General features: G+C 39.6%; 1 protein-coding gene across 1 annotated transcript; it reads right to left on the bottom strand.

Moving 5' to 3' along the window:
• Positions 1 to 2: 2 nt before the first annotated feature.
• LOC310945662 (ras GTPase-activating protein 1-like) lies at positions 3 to 26,934 on the bottom strand. The gene is made up of 25 exons (XM_083911826.1): positions 25,715 to 26,934; positions 12,697 to 12,849; positions 9,613 to 9,748; positions 8,726 to 8,796; positions 8,023 to 8,140; positions 7,856 to 7,887; positions 7,229 to 7,281; positions 6,920 to 7,070; positions 6,677 to 6,755; positions 6,170 to 6,293; positions 5,872 to 6,028; positions 5,613 to 5,700; positions 5,180 to 5,260; positions 4,620 to 4,777; positions 4,393 to 4,469; positions 4,091 to 4,263; positions 3,825 to 3,984; positions 3,396 to 3,538; positions 2,787 to 2,902; positions 2,556 to 2,642; positions 2,286 to 2,353; positions 2,114 to 2,202; positions 1,888 to 1,965; positions 1,106 to 1,240; positions 3 to 1,009 (listed from the first exon to the last, which is right to left on the bottom strand). Exons 1-25 carry the CDS (start codon positions 26,260 to 26,262, stop codon positions 926 to 928), a joined length of 3,159 nt encoding a protein of 1,052 aa, XP_083767952.1. The 5' UTR covers positions 26,263 to 26,934; the 3' UTR covers positions 3 to 925.
• Positions 26,935 to 27,976: the final 1,042 nt, after the last annotated feature.

The following is a 27,976-nucleotide window of genomic DNA, read 5'->3' as shown; positions in this document are numbered from 1 at the left end:
CAAAAACTGTTTAATAAGTGCATGCATGTCTGATACATTCTGTACTATTCAAAAAAAGTAATGCTGTAAACACTTTCATTTTACTTGGTTTCTCTGATTATGTGTCTTGTCTGGCATTGAGAAGTTTCAAAAAAAGACTTAACCAAATAATCAAAAAATAGCTGATACAATCGGAGGAAAGAAAAAAATCAGCTCATCTCACTTATATACTCATGATTCCAGCAAGAGAATTTATTCTTAATATAAAATAACCATACTTTTCTGAAAGACTTTGTTCCAATCTAGAAAACAAAGGGAAAAAAGGACAAATAGACAGAAATGCTAGTTTCAGCACTTTGCAGATATTGTCACAACCTTAAAATAAATCAGTCAATTACAGTATAAAAAGCATTATCGCTCATAATCCAGTTACAAGAAAAGAGGACTGAGAGAACTAACTTCTTCATGTCAGTTTCCTCATATGGAAGAGGGGGGGGGGGGGGGGGGTACACTTTGGCAACCTGTGCTATCAAAACACATAGTGGGTTCAAAGAAACTCTTGAAATCTTGATATTTGGCCTTCATGATGAAGGGAATGAAATGTACCCAAGTCAGAATTGTGAACACAGTTTATGAGGGAAAAATATGTTTCTTGTGCATTCAGCTGTCAGTCACTGGTGCAAGGTTTTTGTTTTTCTTTTGAACTTTGTGTTTTTAAGAACTGCGTTGGTTGTTGTACTCAGCTGCTGTTGTTGGATAGCTCTCTTGTGGTGAATGGGACAAGATGGCAGGTGGGTGGGGATGGGCGAGACTATTGGAGGAGGACATGATGGAGGGGTTGCCAGGGTGATGAGGGTAGAGCATGCTAGGTCTCCTCTGTGCTGCTCTCCGGTGGAGGAGACTTGACGGAAGGATGGGAAGATGGGGGAGGAGGAGGATTGCAGTACTACCTGTTGCTGTTGGACATGGCATACTGAGCCTGCTTCTGCTGGAGGAGCTCTGTGATGGCCAGCAGCTTTTTCAACACATGCTGCAGAGAGGAAACAGGAATTAGAGAAATCTTCTGGGACAGGACACCATAAATTGTTCTCTGTGTGCACAGCTGCGCATATCATCTGGCTCTGACCTGCTGTGCTCCCCTCTCGTTGCTCCGCGTCCGGAGCTCGTCTGAGTGTGTGGCACAGAGCTCATGCAGCGCAGCCAAGTCCCGGGACAAGTCCGTCCTAAAGTGCTCTGTGGCTTCAGGGAGGTCAGGAACATTCTACAAACACAGTGGAAAATTTTCTAAGCTTGTGAAGTTTAGTCCGCAGTCTGGGTTGGCAAGAAAGAATAAAGCCCTATTTGGACGGGACTAGTTTTACGTGGGTACATGGGGTATTGGCATTTTTACCAGAGGTTTTAGTCCTGTTAAAATGCGGCATGTCAGTAATTATTCCGGAGAATGTCAGTCAAAATGACGGCGATTTTCACATTCTGTAAAACGGTCCGGAAAAAATACCTCAGGTCAAACAAGTCCTGTCCAAATACGACCCTCTGTAAAACAATTATTGATACATCATATCCCTTAAATACGTAGTTTCCCCATTTTTTTGCGGATGGAGGCGCTTGAAGAAGCACTTTTATCACATTTTAAGATAATTGATTCTGTTTACTTAATTTTGTGATATCAGGAAGCTACGTGGCACGCACATGGCGACAGTGAGGTGACGTAGTGCGTAAATTAAGTAACCCCTCCCACCTCTGGTAGAATCCAGGGATTTCTTAATCCCATGCGAATTGACCATTTAAATTGCAGATGCCCTGAGGTAAAACTATTTTATACCACGTCCCTACATTAAACTAATCCCGTCCGGATAGGGCTAAAGAGACTTCTGATGATTTGATCAAAAAGCAAAGAATGTTACTTACCCCCAACTCATCCAGAAACATGATCATCCTGTGTTTGTTGTTTTTGATAAAAGGGTTCACACCCTCCATATAGGGTTCCTGTTTTGGGATAGAAAAAAAAAATTGTAGAGTCTATCATAATATAAATCAGACATAAACACAAATATTATATTACTCCTCTTATATATAGCCACTGTCAAAACAATATTTATACTACATGCTATTGTTTCAAGTACACAATCCACACCTTAGCACCAAATTCAACCAGATTGGCCAGGTTCTGGACAGACTTAGCCACCAGTGTGAGGGTCCTGCCTGCTGCTGAAGATGGAGGGTCTGCAAGAAGAGAGGGTGGTACAAAAAACACATTGATGTCATGTCACATAGTAAAGGGGGGGGTTCTTTCAACAGATACTTACCAGCAATGATGTTGAACAATCTTGGGTTTAGGATGGCAGGACAGATCAGTCTTAGGAAGACAAAGCCACTGGAAGAAGAAGAAGAATAACTGGGATTTATGTCGCGCCTTTCTAGGAAACCCAAGGATGCTTTACATAGTGATAAGTGGGACATACTGTACAGCCAAACAGTCATACAAATGGCCAGTAAGTGCAGACAAAAGATACAGTATGTTGAGGACTTAACAACTCAAGAAGTGTGTCCAACATCGATTATTTGTGTTTTTTTACCTTACAACCCTTGTCCGCATGGTGTTGTTAGTGGGCCATTTCTGCTGCACAGACTTCTGCAGACAGCCATAGATGAACCTCAATGTCCTGGAGGGGTCATCACAGAGAGATAATGACTGATTATTTGGGTTTATTAAGACTTTTGGCTTTGCGATTCTTTCCGAACAGCCCGTTTGAGTGATCTACCCATGAAACAAGAAAACACTGAGTATATGTGGGTTTTTTCCTTACGGTGGTAGGATCTCAGCAGCCATGAAAATCTTCTCTACCAGCTCCGACAGGATGTTGAGGAGATGAGCAAGATTCAGGTTCACATCCTCGTTCTTTTCCAGTTTGGAAGGGTTCAGCTAAAACAGAATAGGAAACAGAAAAACAAATGACGAGTAATTAAGACGAATCGAGCCATGATTCATTTGTTCTACAGTAACAAAAACATGCATTACACGTTGCATGTCGTGTTGATGTAGAGGTGGATCAGCCACTTGTAAATGCATTCTTATTTTTGATACAAGGTAAGTTAAGATACAAGGTACGTTAAGAAAAACACAATAGCCTATGTACTAGAAATTTGTCTCAATGAGTAAGACCTCTCTAAGAACCACAGTGTTTTGAAATATACATTGCAACTAAAACTCACAAAGCAGCCTTGATTGTCTCATATTGTTGTTGTCACTGTTTGTATGTATGTTATGTCTTTGCATCTATGTGTAGCCTTGCAGAGTGACTGCACTGGTACGATGTAAATGCCATTTACTTAACTTTGCATCACAGATAGTGCCGGGGAAGATAGCTTAGACACTTGTGTTGCTGTGAGAGAAAAAAACATTTGTAGGTCTTTACCTCGCAGGACTGTTTGCTCTCCATGATCTTTAGGATAGTGTCTTTGAGAGCGTGGTGGACAAATGGTGTTGCTGTGGCCTTCATGTACTGCTCCATCAATGTGCTGGCCAGTGTGGTGGCTCTGAACAATGTTGTGGCTTCATCTGGTAGTAGTGCACAAACAGAGAAGGTTACGCAAGTGTATGGACACATGGTTGTACATATTTTTGAGCTGAAGCAACTCAACAAAACAAAGAAAACAATAAAGCTGAACCCTGTAAAATACTGCAGACTGAGGTGTTGCTATGCACATTTCATGTTTTAGCACTCATTTACACATATATGGTACATTATATTTTTATTCAACATTAACAAATTGTGGGTTCCTGAGGTAAAAATGTATGCAGATATAATAATTCAGCAATGCTTTTGGTTTGTTTAGGTTCTTACCCTCCATCTTGATCTCTCTTTCATTGAGTGTCCTGAGTAGAGGGGCTTCAGCTTTCTCATGTCTAAAGATCCGCAGAAGGAGGCTTGCCAATAAGGTGCGGTCCTGGCCACACACATGGGCCAGAGCGTAAATGACGTGGAACTCTTTCTGCAAAATCATCTGCAGAGGACACACAGCAATGATATCATTGTCATTTTAAGTGAATAACGGAGCAGCAGACAGTTAATGGACAATGCAATCAAAATCACTTTTCGGTGGATCAGACCTCTTTGAACTCGCTGTACTCCTCTTCAGGCATGATCTTCTCCATGGAATAGCGGGCACGTACACGTAAAGAGCCTGGCTCGATTCCCTTCAGAGGCACGTGAGAGCTGAGAGGGAACCACTCATCAATCATCTGGCCCTTCTGCAAACGGTTCAGCTGGCAACGCATGAACACTGAGAGGGAGAGAGATTGAGGTGTGAATAGGTGGGAGAGATGTCAGTTGTGAAATGAAACAAAAGGAGATGAGGTGATTGTAGACTTACAGAGATTACATTTGTTTTAAAATGTACAAATGTACTTACAGATGTCACTTTCTTTGCTCTTTTTTGTTTTGTTGCTCAGGCTGATTTCAAATCTGTTGATTTCACTCGACAAGTCACTGAAACAACAGATAAGTATATTCTATATTTTGCGAACAAGTAGAGACAATTCTATAAATTCTGGAACTGTGAGGAGGATAAAATGGAGAGGGAGAAAGAAGAAATGAGAAGGAAGGATCCAATATATGCATTCATATATTCATACTCACTCAAAGATGAACTCCTCTGTGAAGACGGGGTTTTGCCCCTCCCTCGGGTGTGTTTTAGCCACCTGGACGCTGTTCAGGTAGATGTTACAGTAGGGGCTATTGAAATACTTCACTGGCAGCTTGTGGGCCTCCTCCACATATAGCACCAGGCTACTCACCTGAGAGAGAAAAAAGGGATTTAGCACACAAAACATACAAATCGCATACATACATATGGATGAGTTATGATAATTGCTCAGCATTTTCAACAATGTCCTTATCTAAATATCTATATATCTATATATATATATATAAATAAAACAAAACAAACAGCCTTCAAAACCCATTTTTTTAGTTGAGCCAAGGATGGTAATTGCATAATTGTTAACACGACTAACTTGTTTTACATTTCAATGAGCCTGTTATGCTCGGTTTTGATTCATTCTGAACTTCAAATTTTACAATTACTCATTGTTAGCGGTCTTGCACCTTAGAGATAAATACCGTTTTTACAGACTTGTGGAATTATTCCTCAACTGCTTTACTTTGTCTACATAAACAGACACTAACGGAATACGTACCTGTCTAAGCCTCTTGTTGGAGGTCGGCTGAGTGGTTTTCCTTAAGTTACTGCAGAAAGTCTGAAGGCATTTCATCCAATCCTGCAAAAAAAAAACAGAATACCGTCAGAACACTTGTAAAACATAGTTATCTGCCTCTAAGTACTCACAACACTGTGAACTGCTAACACAGTTTGTACTTATTTGTTAAAAAAAAAGACTGGCTCAGACTTCCTGATTAACACTGTACCTAACTAGCTAGGTCCTCTGTATCTGATGAAGAACCAATTTGGGCTGGAAATGCATTTTATTTTTCTAAATAACAGAAGCATTTGAAAGCATTGCAAGTTTTTGAGACAGAGCACATTGTTGCAGTTTTTTGAAGCATCTCGACAAAAATGTAGATATACACATTCTTCCTGAGACCGTTTTCAGTGATAGAGCCTCTTATTACCTGTGCGTGCTCTGGAGCCTCCCCCGCAAAGTAGAATATGTACTGTTCCTCACTAAAGTGCTGGACAACAATTTGGAAACAGTGTGGCCTGAAAAAAAGTAAAATATAAGAGAATATTTAAAGTTCCTCTGTACTATATAATACATCATTTAAAAATAACTGCTTGCATGTAGTGGCTGTGCAATAGATCAGTCATGGCTGAGTGGCAGTACTTTCTGCCAACTTGTATTAGACCAAGAACAATATTTGGACATCTCACCTGCCAAACAGACTGTCATGCACACCGTACACAGAGCACACGCTTAGGTCGATCAGCCCTTTTGGTTTGGTGGCTCTCTTCTCGCTCTCAAAATAGATGAGCTGGGCATCGTTACCCTCCAGGATAAAGTAAAGGTTCTTCCATCGTTTGCCTTTGCCTGAAGGTGAGAGGAACCAAAGAAAAGTTTATCATAATGGTAGATCCTGACTGATCGCAATTCAAGCCTGGGATAAAATTATTAATTATATTGCAAGGGGCTACTACAAGTCCTTATTAATACAAGAAAGATGTAACATACCTTTGTTAAACTGGAGGTAGCCTTTCTTGACAATGTTTTTGTAGAACGCGTCTTTTGTTTTCCGTCTGATAGTGTTATAAATTTCTCTCCCATCTACTGTGTCAGTAAGAACTTGTTCCTGGTTCTAGAGTAAATACAAATAAAAACAAATCAAGTCATCACACAACCATCAAATAAATTCCATTCAAAAGAACCAGTTTTCATTACACTACTTTAATTAAGTGCTATATATGTTGCCCCAAAAAGAGGTTCAAAACAAACAGGAAAATGTCTGATGCAATATATTTTCTTTGGAATATAAATTTACAGTTCAGTGGAACACTAGCACTCAGCATTTACTCTTTGTCCAAACTGGTATGTGCCAACATCAATATTTGGCAATGAGGGTATATGAGCAATGTGAGCATTTAAGTGGTATAAAACCCCTTACATTTTTGAAATTGCATCCCATTAAGGCAAATATATAAGTTCAATAATGCTAATATATATATAAACATTTGTACGTACCTGCACTGAAACTGGCTCTTTTAAGTTGTAGCCTTCAACAATCTGCTCTTTTTTGTAATGATCGATAATGTCATCAACACTGCCATTGAGAGAGTGAGAGCAAACAAAATGAAGCACATCACTAACTGCAAGTCAAAATACACAATACAGGCTAGCTACAACATCAAAAATGCAACAGTTATCAAATATCTTGGTATTATTCTGTTGTAACAATGCCAAAGAGGGGCACATTGCCAGACATACCTGTTGTAGTACCTCCCCCCCATCATGTACTGATTGTTAGGGGTGGGGGAGATCTTAAACCTTTGGATATTTTCATTGGTGCGAAAAAAGAGGGAATAGTCCCCAGGTGTGTTGTCTGATGGTCGGACTAGAAAACTGCAGACCTGGCCAACTATGAAATGAGAAGGGGCTATTTTTAGTGCATGCTCAGCATTCTATGTTGATCAATGGACTTTGATGTTCAAACCGCATTTCTGACAAATACAATGTACGATAGCATCCCAAGTGATTAATAATGTTTGCCAAATGAAAGGCAAAGAGGAATGGTACCTGTCATCAGCAGGTTGTAAGCCTCTTGCTTAGTGATCTTTCCATGATACCAGCTGTTCAGTAGATCAAACAAAAACAGGAGAAAGAGACAATAAAATAAGCTCAATCAACAAAATGCAAATGTTCAGTAGAACCTACTGCAACAACACATTCTCTAAATCTTATAAATGACTTGATGTTGTTGATTAATTATTAGGGTCTACAAACTTATCAAATGTGACACATGTGTGTCCAAATGCATTAAAATAATGAAACTCTTAGATGTGACCACAATTTAATTTAGAACTCCTATCCTCTCACATGGGAATCTGGCATGCTCAAGGTTGTTTTGTTTGTTAGCCAGTCACAAACGCAGTCGAACTTAAGTCCTGCCAAAGCTGAAGGACTTAACAGGTGAGGAGACAATAATGATGAATATTGTGTACAATGTGCTGTCATCACAAAGACACTAGGTTGTGTGTATGGAGACAAACAAAGAGGCTGAGCTAACAGGGTGGATATCATACAATAATTTTGTCTAAAAGCTTAAAGGAAGCTGCATTATACAAATATGTATTCAATAGGAAAATATGCTTTGAAATGTTCCAACTGATCAGATATTGGACACTTGAGTTCAGTGCAACTTACGCTTTTCCCTCATGTGGATCCTCCTCCCGCCCCTGAAAAAATATGAAAAACAGAAATCTGTCAGGACATAATGGGCCAATATGCTAATGAAACTTTGGTATGATATATTGTAGTCCCCTCGCATTGGTTTCCTTTGCATCACAGTTCACATCTTGTGCTGTACTTACCACCTCTTCTACCAGATCCTCCACAATGAGGCCCTGCTCCTCTGTGCGAACATTAGTCACCCACATCCAGCCATCATCCAGTTCATTGTGAACAATAAACATGTCTCCTTTCAGGAAGCTAAAGATACAAGTAAGTCAAAATGAGCATTAAGAGAAGGTATAGCACTGTGGCATTTTGCATATTGTATGAAAAAGGCAATAAAGACATGTGTGAAACACACAGTAAACTCTGCTTTAAATAAGCTCTTATTAAGTGTCACTATCTCTCTATCACACTTTTGCTCTGTCAAGGCCTTGTTATCTGGATGATATGAAAGAAATAAACGAAAATATAATAAATAAATATAATAAATAGTCTTTTGTATTTTGTGTCCATTGTAATACCAGAGCAATACCAGCAGGTGTCTCCTCTGACTCATAACATTTGAGGTAAAAATTGCATGTCCATCTACTCTGTTAAGCCAATGGCTCCCTGGTTGACTCAGGGTTGAGGTTAACTTCAGACAGATGTTTATCAGATTTAGGAAATCAGGGATAACTGGGATCATCATTAAGTGTGCCCAATGAAGCTTAATGACATGGGCAGGACTGTTTTTCATTAACATGTCAGTTGATGTGCTTTCCAGGCTTCTGTGAGGGGAAGAGCAGGCCTGTGACATGCAACAAAAAAAAAACGAAAAATCAAGGGGAAACAGAAACATACCTGATCTCATCAGTATCTGGCACTTTGGTGTATGGAAGTATGGCCCTGACTCTCCTCCTGTCTTCTACAGGCTGTGGAAACAAAGAATAAAACTCTCAGTCTTACTCTTGACCTTCCAAAAACCACATCCATGTTAAATCCCCCAATTATTCCAAAAAATCAAGTATTCTACTACAACCCCCTCTGGGAGATATCACACTCCACTAAAAAAAGGTAATTAGCATAAACTGGAGCTTTGCCTTAAACAGCTCTGAATATTGCCTGAAGGCAAAAGAAAACAGGGAAAAGGAAGACGTGAAAAATACTCCCTTTTACATTGAGCATGCAGCTGAATAAAGGAATCAAGGTTGACTTCCAGTTAACTCAAAAAGGTACATTTTTCCCCACTCATCTTTAAACTCCAAAACATTTTATCAGGTTAAAGTACTTTCACCGGACAATATTTTTGGGAGATTAGGTTTTGCATACCTTAGTGGTATGTGATTTACTGTTTTTGCATGCATTTGGCATATTTAAAAATGTTTTGAATTTAGTTGTGTAGATTTCTGGGGACAGTTCTTTCTTATTCTATTCCAAATAGCATAAAGAGACAAATTCACTTAGTGTGATCCATTGCTGAAAACAAGAAGTTGCCAATCACATTTTGATCACAATACTACTATCAAGCTATAAAACGTCCATTTTCAAAGAAGCAAACTACACTGAAAACAAGATGCCCTTTACATTGTGTAAAGTCTTTAAAATGAAATGAAAGTGTATACCTTCATTTTTTTTTTTTTTTCTTTAAACAACTGTCAAACGCAATGTCACACAATGTACAGAAATGTAGCTTTAAAATGTAGTATATTGGATTCTGTTGTATATTCCCAGCATGGAGTCAATCTCACCTCTGGCGGTGCCACTGGCGATAGCAGTTTCTCTCCTTTTAGCAGGCAAGACACATAGCTGTAATAACCAATCAGGTCTGATAGAGAAGAGAACCGTCGCCCTCCAATGTAATAGTCCCCACACATGGCAATTATCCTATTGAGAGAAAACACAACAATAATAAAAGACAACACAGTTATATTGAAATACAGACAAATCACTGTGCACTGAAGGAAAATATTCAGTGTTGATTCATTTGAGAGTGAAATGATTTATCTGGACTGCGTTGTCAACATTGTTTGTCATCAGTGCCCCTATACTGCAGATGAAAAACCACATATAAACTGAGATATAACTAAGATAACTAACAAGACTAAGCAGCAGTACTACAATCCTAAAATGAAAGAAAATAGTAAATGCATATCTGACAAGGATTTTTGACGAGAGAGAGATAGAGGCTGTCCTGTTGAATCCAACTATCATGACGAGGAAATTTGTAATTTGGGACTGAAAATTACAAAAGAGAATGATAATCGTAATTCTCTACTCATCAGCTGAGGGGATCTCTGATTAAGGGTTTATAATAAATGTACTTGTGATTAAAATGATTACTCATTTGCTGTGTGCACGTCAACCATCTGAAGTGTACAGTAGGTGTCACGCAATTAACCTTATGTTCGTAATTCCCTTACAGAGAGGCTCCTTTCTTCCAGCATCAATGACATCATGCGACCACACTAAACCAATGTAAGTGAAGAAGATGATGTCATTGTTACTTAAATAGAGAAGTGCATTTTCTAGAGAAAAGCATGAGCAGAAGAGCAGCAGCAAGAAATACTGTTGTATAAAATTGGTTTACTTAAAAAAAGAAAACTAGCTTTAGAAAGAGAAGAACCTTATGGAATGATGGGTAGTATGTTTAAGAAAAGAGTTGTTTCAATGACTTAAATCAGCGCAATGGCCTGGAGATGCAGTGATAGATGGACTTACATCACACACCGACATAATGTCTTTAAGCACTTACTTGGGGGGGTAGATTCATATAAGTATGGTGATTCTTAAGGAATTACTTTTAAAGTAGATTTTTAATGCTGGAATCTATATTTAAATTAAGGGGCTTTCATGGGAATGAATGGGGCTCCGCCTCGAACACTGTATCGAGTTTTCATAATAATAAGGGGCATACCTTTGACCTGGTTTTATAACATGGCCTCATGGTTAGCAATGTTGTGTGCCAACATCCAGTCAGTCCCAGTCAATAATAATAATACGGACGTGTTCTATTCCCCCATTTTTAATTTCATGTCCGCTGCTAAATTTAGGGAAGCTTTTGCCTCCACTGTCATAGGCTTTGTCTGTTCAGTGATTATTAATGATGCCACTACCATTCTCAGTTCAAGATGTATTAACATTCTGGACTCAGCCCCAGTAAGAGCTAGGAAACCCCTAACCACACCTCAGCCATGGTTAACCGATGGCATCAAATCTTTATATGTCGTAGGACTTGGAAATGGAGCGGTTCTAGACAGCATGTACACTTGCAGACTCTGAGAGACCTAATAAAGACCTTCAATCAAGGAGTGAAATTGGCCAGGGAAAATTATTATAATGACCTCAATAATAAACACAGATCTAACCCCAGACTCAAAGTCACACATAAAGTCCCCTCCCTGCAATAAATGAAACATCGATTGAAAAAAGTGAAAAATGTCAAGCTTTTCTCTCTGAAAAAGATCACAAACATTAGACACAATATTTCATGTGCCCATACAGTCATTGAGCCCACTGACCCTAGCACCAACTGTACCATAACTTATTTTACTAGACTTTCAATTGAAAATGTAACTGAAACCATTGCCCAAATGGAGAATTCCACTTTATCTCTTGATATCATTCCGTCCCACTTCCTAAAGGAAACTTTCTTTATAACCTCTAGTGGATTGATTCAATTCTTCCCTCTCATCTGGCTTTGTCCCTGATTATTTTAAAATGGCAGTAGTACAACCTCTCCATAAAAAAAATGATACACTAGACCCTGACATTCTTAGTAATTTCCAGCCAGTCTCAAAACGGCCTTCCCTTGCAAAGGTCTTAGAAAAACAATCGTAGCGAAACAGATCATTTATTTTATGAATGGCAATGATCTCTTTCAGAACTTTCAACTGGGTTTTAGGGCAGGTTATAGCAGAGAAACTGCACTATTTAGGGTTTTAAATGATCTTCTCTTAGCAGCTGACTGTGGTCAACACACTGCTTTACTCCTGTTGGATCTGTCTGTGGCTTTCGACACTGTTGATCATAGCATTTTAATTCTTATAAAAAGTATCTCAGGGTTTGTGCTTATCTTTCAGGAAGGTCATTCTGTGTGTAAATTATCACAGTATAGGCTGAAGTGGTCTACAATGGAATGACTTGATAACGAAAACTACCTTTCAAACTAAAATAGTCTAATTTCAGTATTGGTTCATCTCTAAGATTGATATTTGTCTGCAGTGTCTGTGGCTTTCTGCTCCTTTGGTTAGCAGTTAATGACTAACTTCTGTATTTCCTCTATCCTTATCTGCTACTTGAGAGTGACATTCTGTTTGCGTATTGTGAGATGCCATATTATGTTCTATTTCACCTACTAAGAGGGCTCTATAGAGAATAGAGGTGTAACACTTCATGCTGGACCAAACTATTCTAAAAATCGCCCACAAAGCTCTCTCAGTTGTAGGGGGAGGCAATACCATGCTAGACAGGTTAGCTAACTATGTGTAGCTTCTATAATTGTAATGTTAAACACAAATGATACCTCGAGTACCATCTTATTTCATGCAAATCCCATGTTTTGGACCATTTTGGTTTGCCAGTGATTACAACAGCAATGGTTAAAAAATATAGTTAATTGGACAAACATTTAACCAGCATTGTGTAGGTCAAGTAAGGTTACTTTCCTTGAAATAGTTAGTTTAAACATGCTACATAATTTACAACGGGAGCAACTGAAATGGCAATGCAAAACTCTAGTTTTCCCTAAGGCATTAAAGTGGGCTCTTGCTACAGATTCAGACCAGGCCTATCACTGAGGTCAAGTCATTTCTGATGTTGCATAGATGTCATACCTGAAATGGTTGACCACATTAGTCACACTGAGGAAAGACAGGACAAAGGAACCGGGCCGGCGGTCACTCTCCCTGATGAGGTAGCTGCCAGGGTTCCTAGCCTGGCGCAGCCGCTCTTCAGCAATGGTTCGGTCTAGCTTGCCATGGTACCACCTGAGATAGACAGGGAGGAAATAATTAGGAGGGGGTCAGATGGTGCATTAGGAAAAAACTATATTGAGATGCAACTGTGTACACATTGTTGATGAGCAGCAACCATAAATTCAGTGAATATGATCAAAAAAATGTTACATAATACAGCTTTAATACATTTCCACTTTAGACTTGAGAGCATTTCATTTTCAGTATAGTTCTGGAAACTTGGTGAGGGAAATAAGTAAGTAAATTATCAAAACTATCTTGATGGGCCAATTGAAATTTAATTCAATATAAGTTATGAAGCTCTAATGCATTTTACTACCTACTTTCATGAAAGTACAACACACAGGATTAGCAAGTCATCTATTCTTAAACAAATGGAGGTCAAAAAGCTTTTATTTTGAGTTTCCACCACACCATTAAAGTCTTGCTACCTCTCTGAATTAAACAGAAGGCTTTAGGAACAACACTGGTTAAAATTTTAAGCAGGTGAGGCTGAACTGGGCCTTGCCAGCTAGGGTAAAAAATTAACGCGTTTTTCCAAATTTAGGACACTGCTTGGTGCCTCTCAGAGCAGAAGGCAGTGACTGGAAAAACATCCAGCAGTGAGAAGATGAATGAGGTGCTGCAGTAGCTCTTTTCACAGGCAACCTTAAGGGCTCCCATCTGGTTTAGGTGAGTAGAGGTCTCTACTTGTAAAGAAAATGTGATGAAGTCTGCTATTGTGGAGTAAGCTGGAGAAGGCTTGAAGAAGAGGAGGGGAGAGTTAAGTGTCCATGAGGGGGCTTTGGGGGGATTTGGGTGATAAGAGAATTGAAGAGTGCGACTGGGAGCAGTTGGAGAGTAGGGCCAAGGGAAGCTGGGGGAAATAACACTGAGGGATGGAGCAGTGAAGAGGGAAAGGTAGATGACTGTAAAAGAAGAACTGCAGAAAGCAGAGCTTGACACCCCATCCTACAAACCAAACTAGCTAAGTTACAATTATTATTATTTTCATTATAGCATAATATGATTTAAGTAGTTCATGCATCTGCCAGCATCTTCACATGACCTATTATACCCTGTATATAATGACATTAAAAGACAAATACAAGACATTCAGCCTGTTACTGTTTCCAACAAAGGGAACCTAAAAGCTAACCTAACCTAAAAGAAGGAACAGCCAGTGTCGGGCCTACAACTTGGAGATTGGCAAGGCATAAGACTATATTGATCATGATGGACAAAAAGATGCTGGTTTGTCAGCAGGCCTCTTCTTTGTGTTCTCCAAAAACTCCAAAACCCACTTCTGATTTACTAGCACCAATTCAAGACATTTGTAGAGACAGTTTGAGCACAAATAAATGTCTAGACCGGCAGAAGTGTCCCTTGTCTTGTTTCCCGGCTACTGAGTGGAATGACGGACAACATCGTGATCGCCTCCTGGCTGCAAAATAGGTCATAAGTCCCTCCCCTTCCATGTTAGCAAATGGTACACCTCAAACTAAATTTTCCAGAAGATGCTTCATGTCATTTTAGGTACTTTTTATCATGCTGATGTATGTTATAGTGTCCATTTTTCTGATAATTTTGGTTTTAATTTGTTGCTATAAAAACACAGGGTGAAATAATATGATTGACAGCTGGGGGGTTGGGTGGGTGTATGGACAGGACTTTGATGACATTACTCCACTGCACAGACTCTGGTTGCAAACACATCCTCCATTTTTATACAATCTGTGGTTTCAACACAGCTGAAATTTTCAAATATGGAATACTGTTCTTTTTTGAATGTTGCCTTTGATTATGACTGGGAGGTAATTAATTAACTTTGTACAATGGATAGAACGGGGTCTTGCTGTCTGTACACTACAGGGACTATGACAGCACAACACTTCATTTGGGTCGTTTGGGTTGTTTTTCCACATAGAAATTCCAAGCAATATATTTGCAGTGTGGGTGAAAAATGACATTTGTTTGCATCAGCTGTTAAGCCAGGTCTCAATTCAAAACAGTTCATTGTTGTAGTGAAACAAAGCACAGGGAATATACAGGGGAGCTTCACTGTTGGTGTTTTGTGGAGCTTAGCAACAGGTGAGTTTTCAAATATTAAGTTAAATGGCAAAGACAATATATTTTATATTTCCCTGTGTTTATATTGTTCATATTTGTTTCTAATATTTATTGTTTTTTATTGATGCTTCTTCTATGTGTGCTATCCACTAGGTGCTGTGAATTGGAAATTTCCCCTCTGTGGGACTTATAAAGGAACATTTTATCTTATCTTTTCTATTTTATTGTTATACCTCTGGCTTTGGGCAGACAAAAATAAAAATAAACAGCTTGTTGGCATCCTTTAATTACCGACTTCCACTCCTACTCTATGCCAAGAATAGACACAACGTGAAATATCGACCTTTTCAGACATTCATTGGGTTGCTGAATCCAGCAGGTGCAAACTGTATAAGCCAGTCTTGTTTCTCAGGTGTATTTCAAATACGGTTGTCACAATACTAAAATTTCGAAGTTGATACGGATACTCAGGGAAATACTCGATACTCAATACCATGGGGAGAAAATCACAGAAAATGAAAGCAGAATTTTAAAAATAAAGATTAGAACAATATAAACAACATCAATAACAAAACTTTTAAAAAGTTGTCTGATATAGTGGTAAATAACTGTAGGGTGTATATATGACAAATCTTTTCAAACTCTCACTTGTTTTATTGTGTTGTATAGCTCAGAGATTTCATGAAGGAGGTTAAACCTTGGATTCAGTTGGTGAATAAGTTGTTGAAAGTCAGGTTCCTCCACAGTGTAAACAGGGATCTGGTCCATGCTAATATATTCAGCTACAGTCCTGTTTATCTTCTGTCGTTCTGCAGAATTGGATTAAATAGAGTTGGTATAGCAGGCTGCCACTGTTTCTTTCTCGTTGTTGGTGGACTTTTCAGACACACAATTCTGTCATCCTTTGAAATTAACGTCTCTTAACGTTAGATGTTAGCTGCTTAGAGCCACCGCAACGTTAGTGTTTATCATTATGCGCTAACCACAAGCTTTACATCGTTAGCCTTTCCCCGGTCATTAGCCTCCTATGGTAATTATTTACAAACGGCACTTTTGCTTTGTTCATTTTCTACTAAAACCCCAAGCTGTGTTCAGTAAGCTCAGTATTGGTAATGTGATGAACTAGCAATCGTGCTCAGAAAGACGAGCTGTAGCTTATGTCTTGTTTTGTCTGCAGTGTGGTTGTCAAGGTTCTTTTGCAAGGTAGTATCTGATCGAATACTAATTTATAGTATCAATTATTTTATGAGTATCGATTTTTTTGACAACCCTAATTTCAAACCAGTGTTGATTACTGCACAGTCGTACACAATGTTTTCTATGTTGACATAGCAACAGCAGCCATGTGGATTTGTTGTTGTACAGTGCCACGATGTCATCTGCATTATTTACGCAGCCTGGTTGATTTAATTTACAGTACATCTAACACAGACATCCTCTAATGCCCTAGTGCCTTACCTCTGGAAGAATCAGAATAAATGTGGTATTTAGTATTCTGAAACTTTAGCTGCTTTGCACTGTACACACTTATCTGTACATTTGGAAACTGCTATTCAGATAAAGTTTACTGCAGTTTTATGCATGAGCTATAATATTAATTTATTAAATAACACTGACATGGGATGTAACTGAGAAAACTGGGCGAGAAGGGTATTATGATAAACAGGGCAGGCTATGATAAGCATAGGCCATGACGGCAGTAACAGAATACAGTGCTACTATCAGCTTGAGGAATGCCGGGTCATGTCAGTACATGAAAGGCATGGCACGGTGACGTCCTGGTACTCTCTATGGACGCTCAGCTCAAGATAATGTATTCATCTACATCTAGTTTCCACAAAGTCAACTAAAACAGGCTAACTGATGTGGCAACACACATGTAGGCAAAGTACTGTTTTCTACACTAACCAATCTCAACGTCCTGTTAATGACAAGACACCAAAATATGTTACAAAGTGTTGAGGTAAGTGAGCAGGCGTCACCAACAATGTCATTCTTCATCACTCCAGTGCCCACATCCTGAACCTCAATTTCTCATAAGACTCTCATTTAGTCATTTCCTTATGAGACAGGTGCCAAAGGCAATCCTTTCAGCTGCTCCTGTGAGCATACGTGAGCGTTACTAGGTTAAGTTATATGCATAGTTAAGCTAATTGTGTCATGCTGTCAAGAACAATATTACCGTGCACTGTTCAAATTGAACATGCCCAAGCCTAGTTTGCCTGGGCAATATGCCAAAATATAGGGCATAGGCTCCAGCAAGCATGCTTTATTGTGTATACAATCCTTCTGGCTATATTTTGAGGCTGAATGCCTAATATTGCATCACAACAGCTCTGACAAGACAGGAGTAGGATACTGTTTATAGATTGTGCCTTAAGTTTTGAACCACATAAACCCTCACTGTGGTTTTCTCACAGTTTATAGCTTTGGATTTGGAAAGAACAACCCATGGCACCATAAAGCCACAGGAACCATACGTTCCAACAGATGCTGCATACAGACATGTTTTATACAGCATATAAATGTGGCAATATAAATGAACTCTTGGCTAAATAAAAAAAATGGCTGGCCAGATTGCTTGGATCACAAATGTGCACCCAACTCATGATTAGGGTGAAGACAATGGAGTAGATGGTTAGGGTGTTTTAGACAGCACTCAGAGACAGCAGTGTCCTTGTTGTAAGCATGTTGTATACTCCCCATAGGAGAAATTATGAAATTACTTATAAATTGATTAAGAAAATGATAACATCAACAGACTGATCTGAGAAAAAAAAAAGAAAATGTATTTTAAATTCTCTGGGGCTAAGTGTGTCATACCAAGGTGGAATCATTGCTAAAAATAGTACAGACGTTAAAGCAATGACAAGCTACGGTTTGAAAAGAACAACAAGTGTTCAGAAAGGTTTGTGCTCAAAATGAGGACACTGCATACTCTACTGACCAAAATTCTAACTATTTTTAAAAAGTAATAATACCCAGAGTATGTTGGGTAGGACTTTACCATTTCATAAGCCTCGGTTAATGGATTACTTGAGCAGTTTTACATTATGCATTTTTCAATCTACTGTAAATATAAAAATTACATTTTAAAGCCGATTTTAGGTTAGCAATGATTCTACTATTTGTGCCCATCCATTTTATACGTAGCTCTTTTGTTTCCACATGCTAGAAAAATATATTCGGTTTGCTGGATCCAAACCTCCAGGGGTAATAAGACTAACAGGACAGACATAGATGCTGTGACTTGAGTGAGTTGGACCATGTCTCTTTATCAGTCTGTCTGTCTGTCATTAAGCTCTTTTGTGAACTCTTTCACTCCAAATCATGTCTCTCTTCTTCATCTTCTTCTGTCTTGATGGATGCAGCTGTACTCAAGCATCTCCATGGATGTACTGTCAGCCCGCATTAGTATCAAAATGAATGAAACATTGCATTACTTTACATTAGCAATGCACCTCAGTGGAGCTGCTGCCTTCATAGACGGGGTACTGAGTATAACATGTTTTCTGCACACAAATGTAATGCTGCACTAACATTTATTTTTTTTATTTAAATGGAGCCAATATGCTCCATTAGGTTGTCCTGGCCTCACACATTACCATGTAGTTAAACAAGTAATATGACCTTTCCAGGCATCCATGTTGTCAGGTCTATAAAATATGTGATTAGACAAAATTGGCAAATTACATTATACGTTTTTGACTATCTAATGAACCCTTGTCCAAGCAAAACATTAAAGACACAAAAATATATAGATATTAAATATCTATCTATTTCCTGTGATATTACAACTGAAAAGTCAGATGATCATAGTTGGCTGAAAGATCTCACAAGTCCCCTGAATAACATCTAATGAATAAACTACACACACTCACTGATTTTTCTTTTTAACATATAATATTTTTAACAATTACAATGAAATTGGAATCCTACTCTCCAAGCCCACAGTTAGAAAGGCAAGGTTAGAGTTGCGGAATGATTTGATGTCCCACTTACGCCGAGTTCGACCTCTGCTGCATCTTCCTGCTGTGTCCTGTGGTCTCATAAGGTGCACCCACTCCAATGATACTGCTGCTGGCCAGGCAAAAACTGTGAGCTCCAACGTGGAAAGCAGCACAAAGGTAGCTCTAAATCCGTACGAGGCATGATGATGCGACTCGGCTGCCGCCTTGATATAGTCATTTCCCGTCACCGGTGTCAAAGAGCCACATCGGTGGAGGAAAGATGAACAGGAGTACACAGAGATGCAGACTGACACCCCTCATGTATTTAGTTGCTAATTTGAGGAAAATTGGAGGACAGTGACTGGTTCTGTCATCCTTTAGATGCTGTTCTGAAGAAGTTGAGCCTTTAAAAACTGAGGCAAACTAGTCCTGTCGTCTTTGCTGCCACGACTTTCTCTTACCCTCCCCTCGTTCTCTCTCATAAAGCCATGCATCATGAGCATCCAGCCTATTGGTTTTTAAAGCAACGGGGCAGCAAGGGTTGGGGGTGGCATATGTGCATACAAATTTATGTGCTGTCCATGAACACTCAAATACATAGATGTACATTGGTGGAAACAAATCACACAGCCTTGTGACCTTCACTGTTTTAAAGAGTTTTTTTTATATAAACCTTTCTTCAACCATGCTTAAAGATTAAACACATAATGACATGAACCTCCCTCACTGTCAAAATGTCAAACATTCTTTCAGTAAAGGAACAAATTGCCAAAGCTTTTAAAGTAAACACAGTACAGTTCCTGAATCGTGAGGGCCTTACCTTCAGCACGGTATAGAAGTGTTGCACAGTAAACCGATACTAGAAAGCTACTGCCATTAAAAAAATACTGTTTAATGATTTATTATTATCGGTACTTTATTTTATACGTTTGTGCAGAGCCTCTATGCTTCCTCACTGCCTGCAGCCAGAGTAGGCGCGGTTTCATGGTGACAGAGCGAGACAGACATGGCTGAAAGTGGCAAAATTGCTCCTGCCAGCCATCCTAGGCTTGTTGAAGAAACAGACGCACAGAGAAAAATATTAGCAAACAGCAAGGGCTGTAAACGATGCTCTGAATCGATACAGACCAAGGGAACTAACACGTCCAAGCATGTGCTTATTTTGTGAACTTTTCAAACTTTTTTCGAGTTGCCCGAGGCAGGGGTTACGCTAACTATTTAACTGTCCGATGTGGTTCCACATATCTCTGTATTGAAACGCTACAGTCACACTGCTAACATTAACTTTACTATAACATGTATGCTGATCAACAACACCAGTCAATCAGTACTGGAAACATAATCATGGCATGTACATTTTTGTCAATCATTTATAAAATATATTGTAATTTTCATTAGTAGACGATGGTCTGATTAGAGCACAGACCTCCACCAGGTCTGGTTCATTTGTGTTGTACTTTATAATATGTTAAGTAGCTATAAAGCTCAGCAGCTTAAGTTTAAGTGTTTTAATTAATAAGAAAATAAATAAATTATTAGGAGGTTCCACATTCTGTCATCTAATATTTTATTACATTACTTTTGATGATGTTTTAGTTTTCCGCTGTGGTATCGTTTCAGCATCGGTATCGAGATATTTTAGGCAGGTATTGTACCAAAATCATAATTTTGGTATCGTGACAACACAACGGTATGGTCAAAATTTATACCCTAGGGCAAATTCATATATCATTTCAATGTATGTAATGTGGAGTAACATATAAAAACATCAACGAGACAGTCAATGCATCTCAATAAAAGGAAATGTACAACACTAGCTTTCAGTTATGTCGCTGCTCTTTTACAAACATAACAATGCAATGACAACCCTGTTAAAAGAAACCCCTTTATGAATCTTGCTGTGTAGGTCACATTGGTTGTACTACAGTACTTATGATTAACCTGATGCTGTAACATTTTTTTATCCAAAGTATCTAAAGTATTATTCAGCCCAACTAACCCAATGTTAAAAGTCATTCAAATCAAGAATCTTGGGTATTGTCAAACAACTGAAATGTTTCTGAGGATCCTGTTAAGGCCACAATGAGTGGTTCAGAAGTCTTGAAAACAGGATGTAGGAGAGAAAAGGCAGGGCAGTATGGGTATTAGAAGGGCATGACAGGACATTGCGTAACACATTGTAAATGCATGGAAACTATAGGCTTTGCCTTATCAATGCACAGAAAAAAAGCTTACACTGTGTGACTCAAATTTCAATCAATGGGTCTATTAAATCAACCAAAAGCATAATCCTTCGCTACAAGGGTTGGAAGATTGAGGGGGCACTTGTGTGACAAGATGCAACCACATTTTCATATTAAAAATGTATGGCAGGATATTACAGGCTTAATTGTAATTGCTTGGCTCAACAGTCATCAAAACTGTGTAATGACTGATCCAATCCTAATAATAAAACCATGCTTTGTTATAAAAGTGAAATAACTTTGTTAAGCTATGTGACATGATCCTTGAGCCATTTCAGAATTCCACTGTCTCTGCCTCCCTACACAAAGGGGAATTAGGTAGTGTGAGTACTCCATTAACATTGCAGTTACATGTGTTTCCACAGCCAACTGCTAAACTCATTCACAAAGCCATTGATCTTCTCATATCCTAACCTCCTCCTACCACCACCTCCTCCTCGGGGAAACCCTTTATGCTTTAAAACCCTTGCTAATCTTCGTGGAAACTCAAAATCAACGACTCATTTCCCAACGTGCTGTTTGTTTAAGCTCATGCTCTGGGCCAGAGGTTTCTAATGGCAGCACAAATGGCCGGCACTGTTAGGGCCACTTAATTCTTAAATCTTAATTCTTGCACTTGGTTAAGCTATCATCGGTGTGAAAATATTATCACATTGCTGCAGCCACTGTTTATGAATGACACATGGTTGTACAGAATTGTGAATGAATGTGACTGCTGTTCGTCTTCCTCTCCTACAAACATTTTCACTCTATCAGCTACTGCACTCTGCAAAATGCCAGTTTGGCTTCCACAGTCACTGTGCAAAACACAGTGGGACCATTTCCAACGATGTGGAGGTTTTCCACCATCATTCTTCCAACTTGTACTTCGCAGGCTGCTAACATAACTCAAAGGAATACAACATCACTCTTGGAGCATGATTACAGAAGGCACACAGCTGAAGGGACAGGGTGATTTTCAGAATCCTTGAGGGTAGTCAGCTGTGAATTTAAAACAGATTGCTGCCAATGTTAGATTTGCCACTGGCATATGCTATTATAGGCACAATGAAAGAAGTCCATCTAGAAAAAAACAAATGTACCCATGTCTTATATTACACATAGATTAAACATTTTCAAACATAATGTGAGACAAAATAAGTTGATTGTGTTGCATAAAGTGTGGCCATGAGTCAGTCAATCAATCAGTTTATTGCTTTCAGGTCAAAACTTCAGCTATGCCCATGACCATGACACATTTGCCTGAATACCTGTATATTAGATATATTAGATCATCTATAGGACAGCACCATTGGATGAGACGGTAACCTCGCAAAGTGTCCAAATATCACCTCTGTCTTTCAAAGTGGATTACTGGGACATCCCCTTGTCTTAACTGGGTCATCATTACAAGGCCATGGAAGCACCTTACAACTCTTATGTTCTCAAAAAGCATCCGCTGCCAGACAAGAGGATAAATAAGGGCTGTATGCCTAGGGAAAGCCTGTATCTAGCTTGCTTATATTGCCAATGGCAGGTCTTATCATGATGAGCAAACACACACTGCACATACATTCAGCATATATTTTTATAGCTGGGTCCACTTCTCTGATAACAATAAACTAGTAAATTACAGAATTCAAGCATTGAAAGAATGAAAGAATAGTAAAATAATATAATAGTTTTGTCCCTATCCTACAGATCTACATCTCATTTTGATAAAAGCCATTATGTACTTCACAACACCTATTGGCAAATTGCAAGCTAATAACCAGAAACATTAAAGACATGTGGTCCAGCTTTCCGGTGCATTCATCACCACTACAAGCAATTCACAAAAACCACACACCCAATATAGAGTAAAGACTTGTGTTGCACATGTGCGTTGCACAACTTGGTTGAGTAAAGCATCTCATAGTAGGCCAGAGTGAGAGAGTGAGTACATTCATTTTGTCTCTCACCAGCGTGTAAAGTTATGTGTGTCAGTGAATGTGGCAGATAAACATTTCACTACAAGACTCTCATTGTGAAACAAGCAAGACCAAAGAAAATCAATGCCATTCATGCACAAGGGACAACTGTTCCACTGCCTCACTGGCAACCCTGCAAGTTGATAAACTGGAATCCAAGTGCAAACACATGAAGAAGTCTGTATTCCCTTGGCGAAATATCTGCTTCCACAGTAGTACTACATGGAAGAACTTGCATTCAACTGCAGTTAATTCCAGTTAGGGTTGTTCATTACCAGTACAGACAAGACTGGTGAAATGTTGGCCTTCCCCTTCCTCTGTATTCTGACAGGGAGATATAGGGTGGCTCCTAAAATAAGAGCTGAATCCACACTCCAGGGCCCAGTCACTTCCATATCTTACAGTATGAGGTCCAGAAATGACAAAGCTCAGCAGTTCTGTAATGAGACTGTAACAAATGGGAGTGCTGTATTTAGGTTACACACACACACACACACACACGCACGCATGCATGCACGCACGCACGCACGCACGCACGCACGCACACGCCTTATAAATTCATAAAAATGCCTAAAATCAATCCATCCACTATCTGTAACTGGTTATCCTTTACAGGGTAGCAGGGGACTCGAGCCGATCCCAGCTCGGGCAAGAAAAAATGCCTATGATTCGAGATGCAAAGTACAATGCATAGAGGATGCATTTTCCATGAAGCAATCAAAACAGAGTTAACATGTTCTTTTTATGCTTGTTTCACATTAAGTCAGAGGACTGTATTCTTTCTTCAAGTCATCTCTATCTCCCATGTAGCTAATAGATAAGATGATGGTATTGATAGAGCACAATACATCAATGAAAATATTTTGGCTACTATTAAGGTGCGTAGAGACCGGATGCGACAGATGCGACACGATTACATATAAAGTCAATGTACAGATGCAGCTTCAAGACATTGCATCTGCATTTCATGTGAGGAGATGGATGCGATGACAATTCAATCGCATCCAATGCATGAGTTGAAAATATTGAACTGTACAGGCGAGTCACGCGACGATGTGGCACGACAGCCCATCAGTGTTGAGATTGCTGTAAAGTTCTCTGTGATACATCCGGGGGATCATCAAGACCGCCATTGTTGCGGCAGTAGCTCAGTCCATAGGTGACTTGGCTGGGTTCCACACGGGTTCGAGTCCCTGTGTGGATTTATTGCATGTCTATAGCTCCTGTTTGTGCCTGCATCTAGTCTGCCGTAATACCAGAAGAAAAAGAAAGAGTGAAGCGTATCCTGGTTTGATCTACGAGGAGACCTGCTGTGTGCTGAAGAGGCAGCACCCTGGATGGCTTCAGAGGTTAAATCGCTGACGGCCTGATCTCGCTACGCCAAACACTTCATCTGAGAGCTTATTTCTGATCTTTTAGAGGCATTCATATCCCTGGTTAGCACTAGCATACCTTTCGTACAACCGAAGAGTAAGGTATATCTGCAGGCTGAGCTGGCCAAGCTAAAGGAAGCTTCTCACTGACTGCCTCATCACTCCAAACATGTCGCTAGATCATATTTGGACCATTGTGGTCCAAATATTGAACAGTCCCATTAGAGGACATAATAACAGGGCGTTTTATGGGACTGCAGTGCGACAATGTACCAATACAAGTCCGACTAAACATAATTGATTTCCTTACTCTATATAAAAAATGTATATGCAATTGCTGATCAATTCAGTGAAACTGAGCATTTGATTAATAAAGAATATACAGTTTTAATAAAGTTGGATGGGCAGGATTTGTGACTCCCCTGAATACAAAGTCTATCTATGCAGGTGTTCCCAGCACTTTGAGTCAAGGTGAACTAACTCTATTTAGTTGTGAGCAGATCAGAGCCCATGGGGCAGGTATGACACAACTGGTTTTGATACAACAGCAAAAGGCATATAAAGACATTGTTTACCTAGATAACATGCACTGATCTCACTCAGACTGAAGCAAGCGCTTGTCACCTGCAACTCTTCATCGAAGCAGTTCACTTGAGCTGCTTCTTCTAACTTTTCCTTCATGATAAAACCTCTGACGATTTATTTTCACTTATAAGAATAGATCAGATGGTTTATTTGTGGTGAAAAGACTGCACTCTTAAACCACTCAGTGTTTATCTGAAGGCATTTGCACGCTACAGCTTTTTGTTGTGACAAGAATGAGTTGGGCTTTTTTTTTCAATTGTCTTTTAGCTTTATCTCCTCTTAATCTAAAAACAGTTAGTAACAATCTGATCCAACAACAATTTGACTTAACTTTTGACTGTTTAAACTGCGACTCAATGTAATATGAAATTGCAAATCCTGCTACTACTTCATCTTGATCTGAATGATTTTGATTCTTCCAAAAATAAAACAGAAGTTTGCTAATGGGAAAAGCAGTAGGTAATCAGTCTTGTTAAATTGGGATTATTTCATGGCCACAAGTGATGGTTATTGGTTATAAAAATCCACAGTACATGGGGTAATGATTGTGGGATGTAAATGTAGCCTAGATCATAACTGATTATATCTGTGAGTAGCAAAAGTCACCTGCAGGACTCAATACTAAATCAAATTCCGAAGTGAAACCAACAAAAGAATACAGGATACTTCAAAATATTGATATCTAGGTGTCAATGAAAAAGACCTATCTTTACTGGTAGTATACTTACTGGTTCGTGGGAGGTGCAGTGAGGGGGAACACCACCTCTTCTTCCTCGTATTCCGGTCCATCCTGCATGTCGCTTTCATCCGTAGTGCCACCGAGTACCCCACAGCCTGGAGGGGGAGGAGGAGGTGGTGGCAGTGGGGGGAAGTCAGCGGGCCCACCTGGGCCTGTTGATGTAGGTGAAATCCGACTAGCTGGACCCTCCGAAGTAGGAGAGCAGCAAATGCCGCCCACAGTCCCTGAGCTTGTTCCTTGGAAAACTGAATGTCCACCTACTGCTCCGCCACTCCCTGTTGCGGAAAGCGCTGGTCCGGTTATATCCCCACTAGACACGGGGTAGGTCACACTCATGTCGGGAAGTGAGTCCGGAAAGGTGTTTGGCTGTTGGCGGAGGGTTGTTGGAGCTGGTCCTTGTCCCAAATCAGTGACTCGCACTCTGCTCGGCTTGGGATAGTAGGGGAAAGGGGCCGTCTCCGGGCCTCCTCCGCCTGCCACCCCTGTCCCTGTTGTGACCGAGCCCGAATCCTCACTGCTGACCTCGGTAGCCATCATATTAAAAAATATGTAGAGGGGAAAAAGTCCAGAAGGGAACCTGCCCTTCCCCTCTGTTCTTACAATACTCCTTCAGTGTTTTGGGCTCTGGGGAAACAACACCAAAAGTTTCTCCAAAACGCGTTGAGCTAGCCCGCTAACGTTAGCCGACGAGCTAACCTAGCTTCCTTGGCCGTTAGCTTCACTTCGCATTCACTCGCTGGTGCAGGGTAGCCGAGCTAACGCTAGCGGGACTGGCTAGCAGCTTCGAGACACTTGATGAGTTGTTGCTTGCTATGCTTCATTGTTTCCTGAGTTTAAAGTTCACAAAGAGACGCTATCCTTGAAACTAACACATAAACTGTTTCAAATTGAATATAAATTCGCCAATACTTGCTGCTATTTTTGTTCGTACTTCACCCCTTCGGCACAAGGCAGACCACTTGTCCGCGAGTGTTGTTTTATTGTCACTGTTGTGTGTGTAACCCCCCGTCTTTTTTCCAGTGTTGTTGTTTTCTTCCTTCTGAGTTCCCAGTCGTCTCGAGTAGAGTCCACACACGACCCCAGCCGTATCGCCTAGATCCCCCGAGCGGTGTGTTGTTCTGTACGAACTACCATGTCGTAAAACCAAAGCGAATTATTCTTGCGTATACAAGCTAAGTTCGCTTTTATTTCTGGGTTTCAGGGGCTGGTGGCTTGCCCGCTGCTGCGCTTCTCTTTCTCCCCTCCCTCTCCCACTCCTCTCCAGTCACCGAGCAGACACAGCCAAGTGAACACAGAGCGGCGCCGGTTCAATCCATGTTATCTTCAATCAGTGCTCTGACTTGTAGCCTAATGGATATTATAAGATTCCGATTGTTTCCAGAGGGTCAGAGAAGTATAACACAGAGATGGAGCTCATAGGCTTTCAGGCAAGAAGCACAGATGTTTGTCAAAACCAGATCTGCTTGGACTGCATGCATATTTTTCCATGTGTCTGTTAAACTAGTCTACTCACAGTATGCATGCATTTGACACCTTTGATCCGTTGCTTTGAAAATATCAACCACAGTGTCAATCTTTTTGGTTGTCTGGTAGGCACATTTGAGCATATCATCAGTGGTGGAAAGTAACTAAGCACATTCACTCAAGTACTGCACTTAAGTACAGCTTTGAGGTACTTGTACTTTACTTGTGTAGATTTTGTACTATTCTGTCCATTTTATACTGCTTTATTCTTCAACTCCACTACATGTAGGAAATATTGTACTTTTTACTTCACTACATGTATTTGATAACTTTAGTTACTTTAAAGATTCAGATTATTAATACAAAATATTATCAACAAATAAAATAGCATATATTGATTGTATTGAGCTGTATTGAGCTACATTGAGATTGAGCTACACATCAATACATAAAGTAAATACAATTAGCCCCACCTTTACCAGCTTCAACATTAAATTGATATTTACATTAATCTATCAATAGTCACAATCTAATTATACAATATTCTGAAATGGGCCATTCTGTATAATGAGTAATCTTTCTGTACTTTAAGTACATTTTGATGCAAATGCTTTTGTACTTTTACTTAATTAACATTTGGAATGCAGGACTTTTACTTGTAACAGATTATTTCTAGAGTGTGATATTAGTACTTTTACTTAAGTAAAGTATGTCTTCTACCACTACATATCATGAACAGAAAATATGAACTTGAAAAAATTATTCGGCAACATTGACAACACAAGTG

The sequence above is a fragment of the Echiichthys vipera genome (assembly GCF_963691815.1).
Source record: "Echiichthys vipera genome assembly, chromosome: 4".
NCBI lineage: Eukaryota > Metazoa > Chordata > Actinopteri > Perciformes > Trachinidae > Echiichthys > Echiichthys vipera.
The sequence above is the reverse complement of the archived record's forward strand: the minus strand, read 5'-3'. Positions and strand labels throughout refer to the sequence as shown.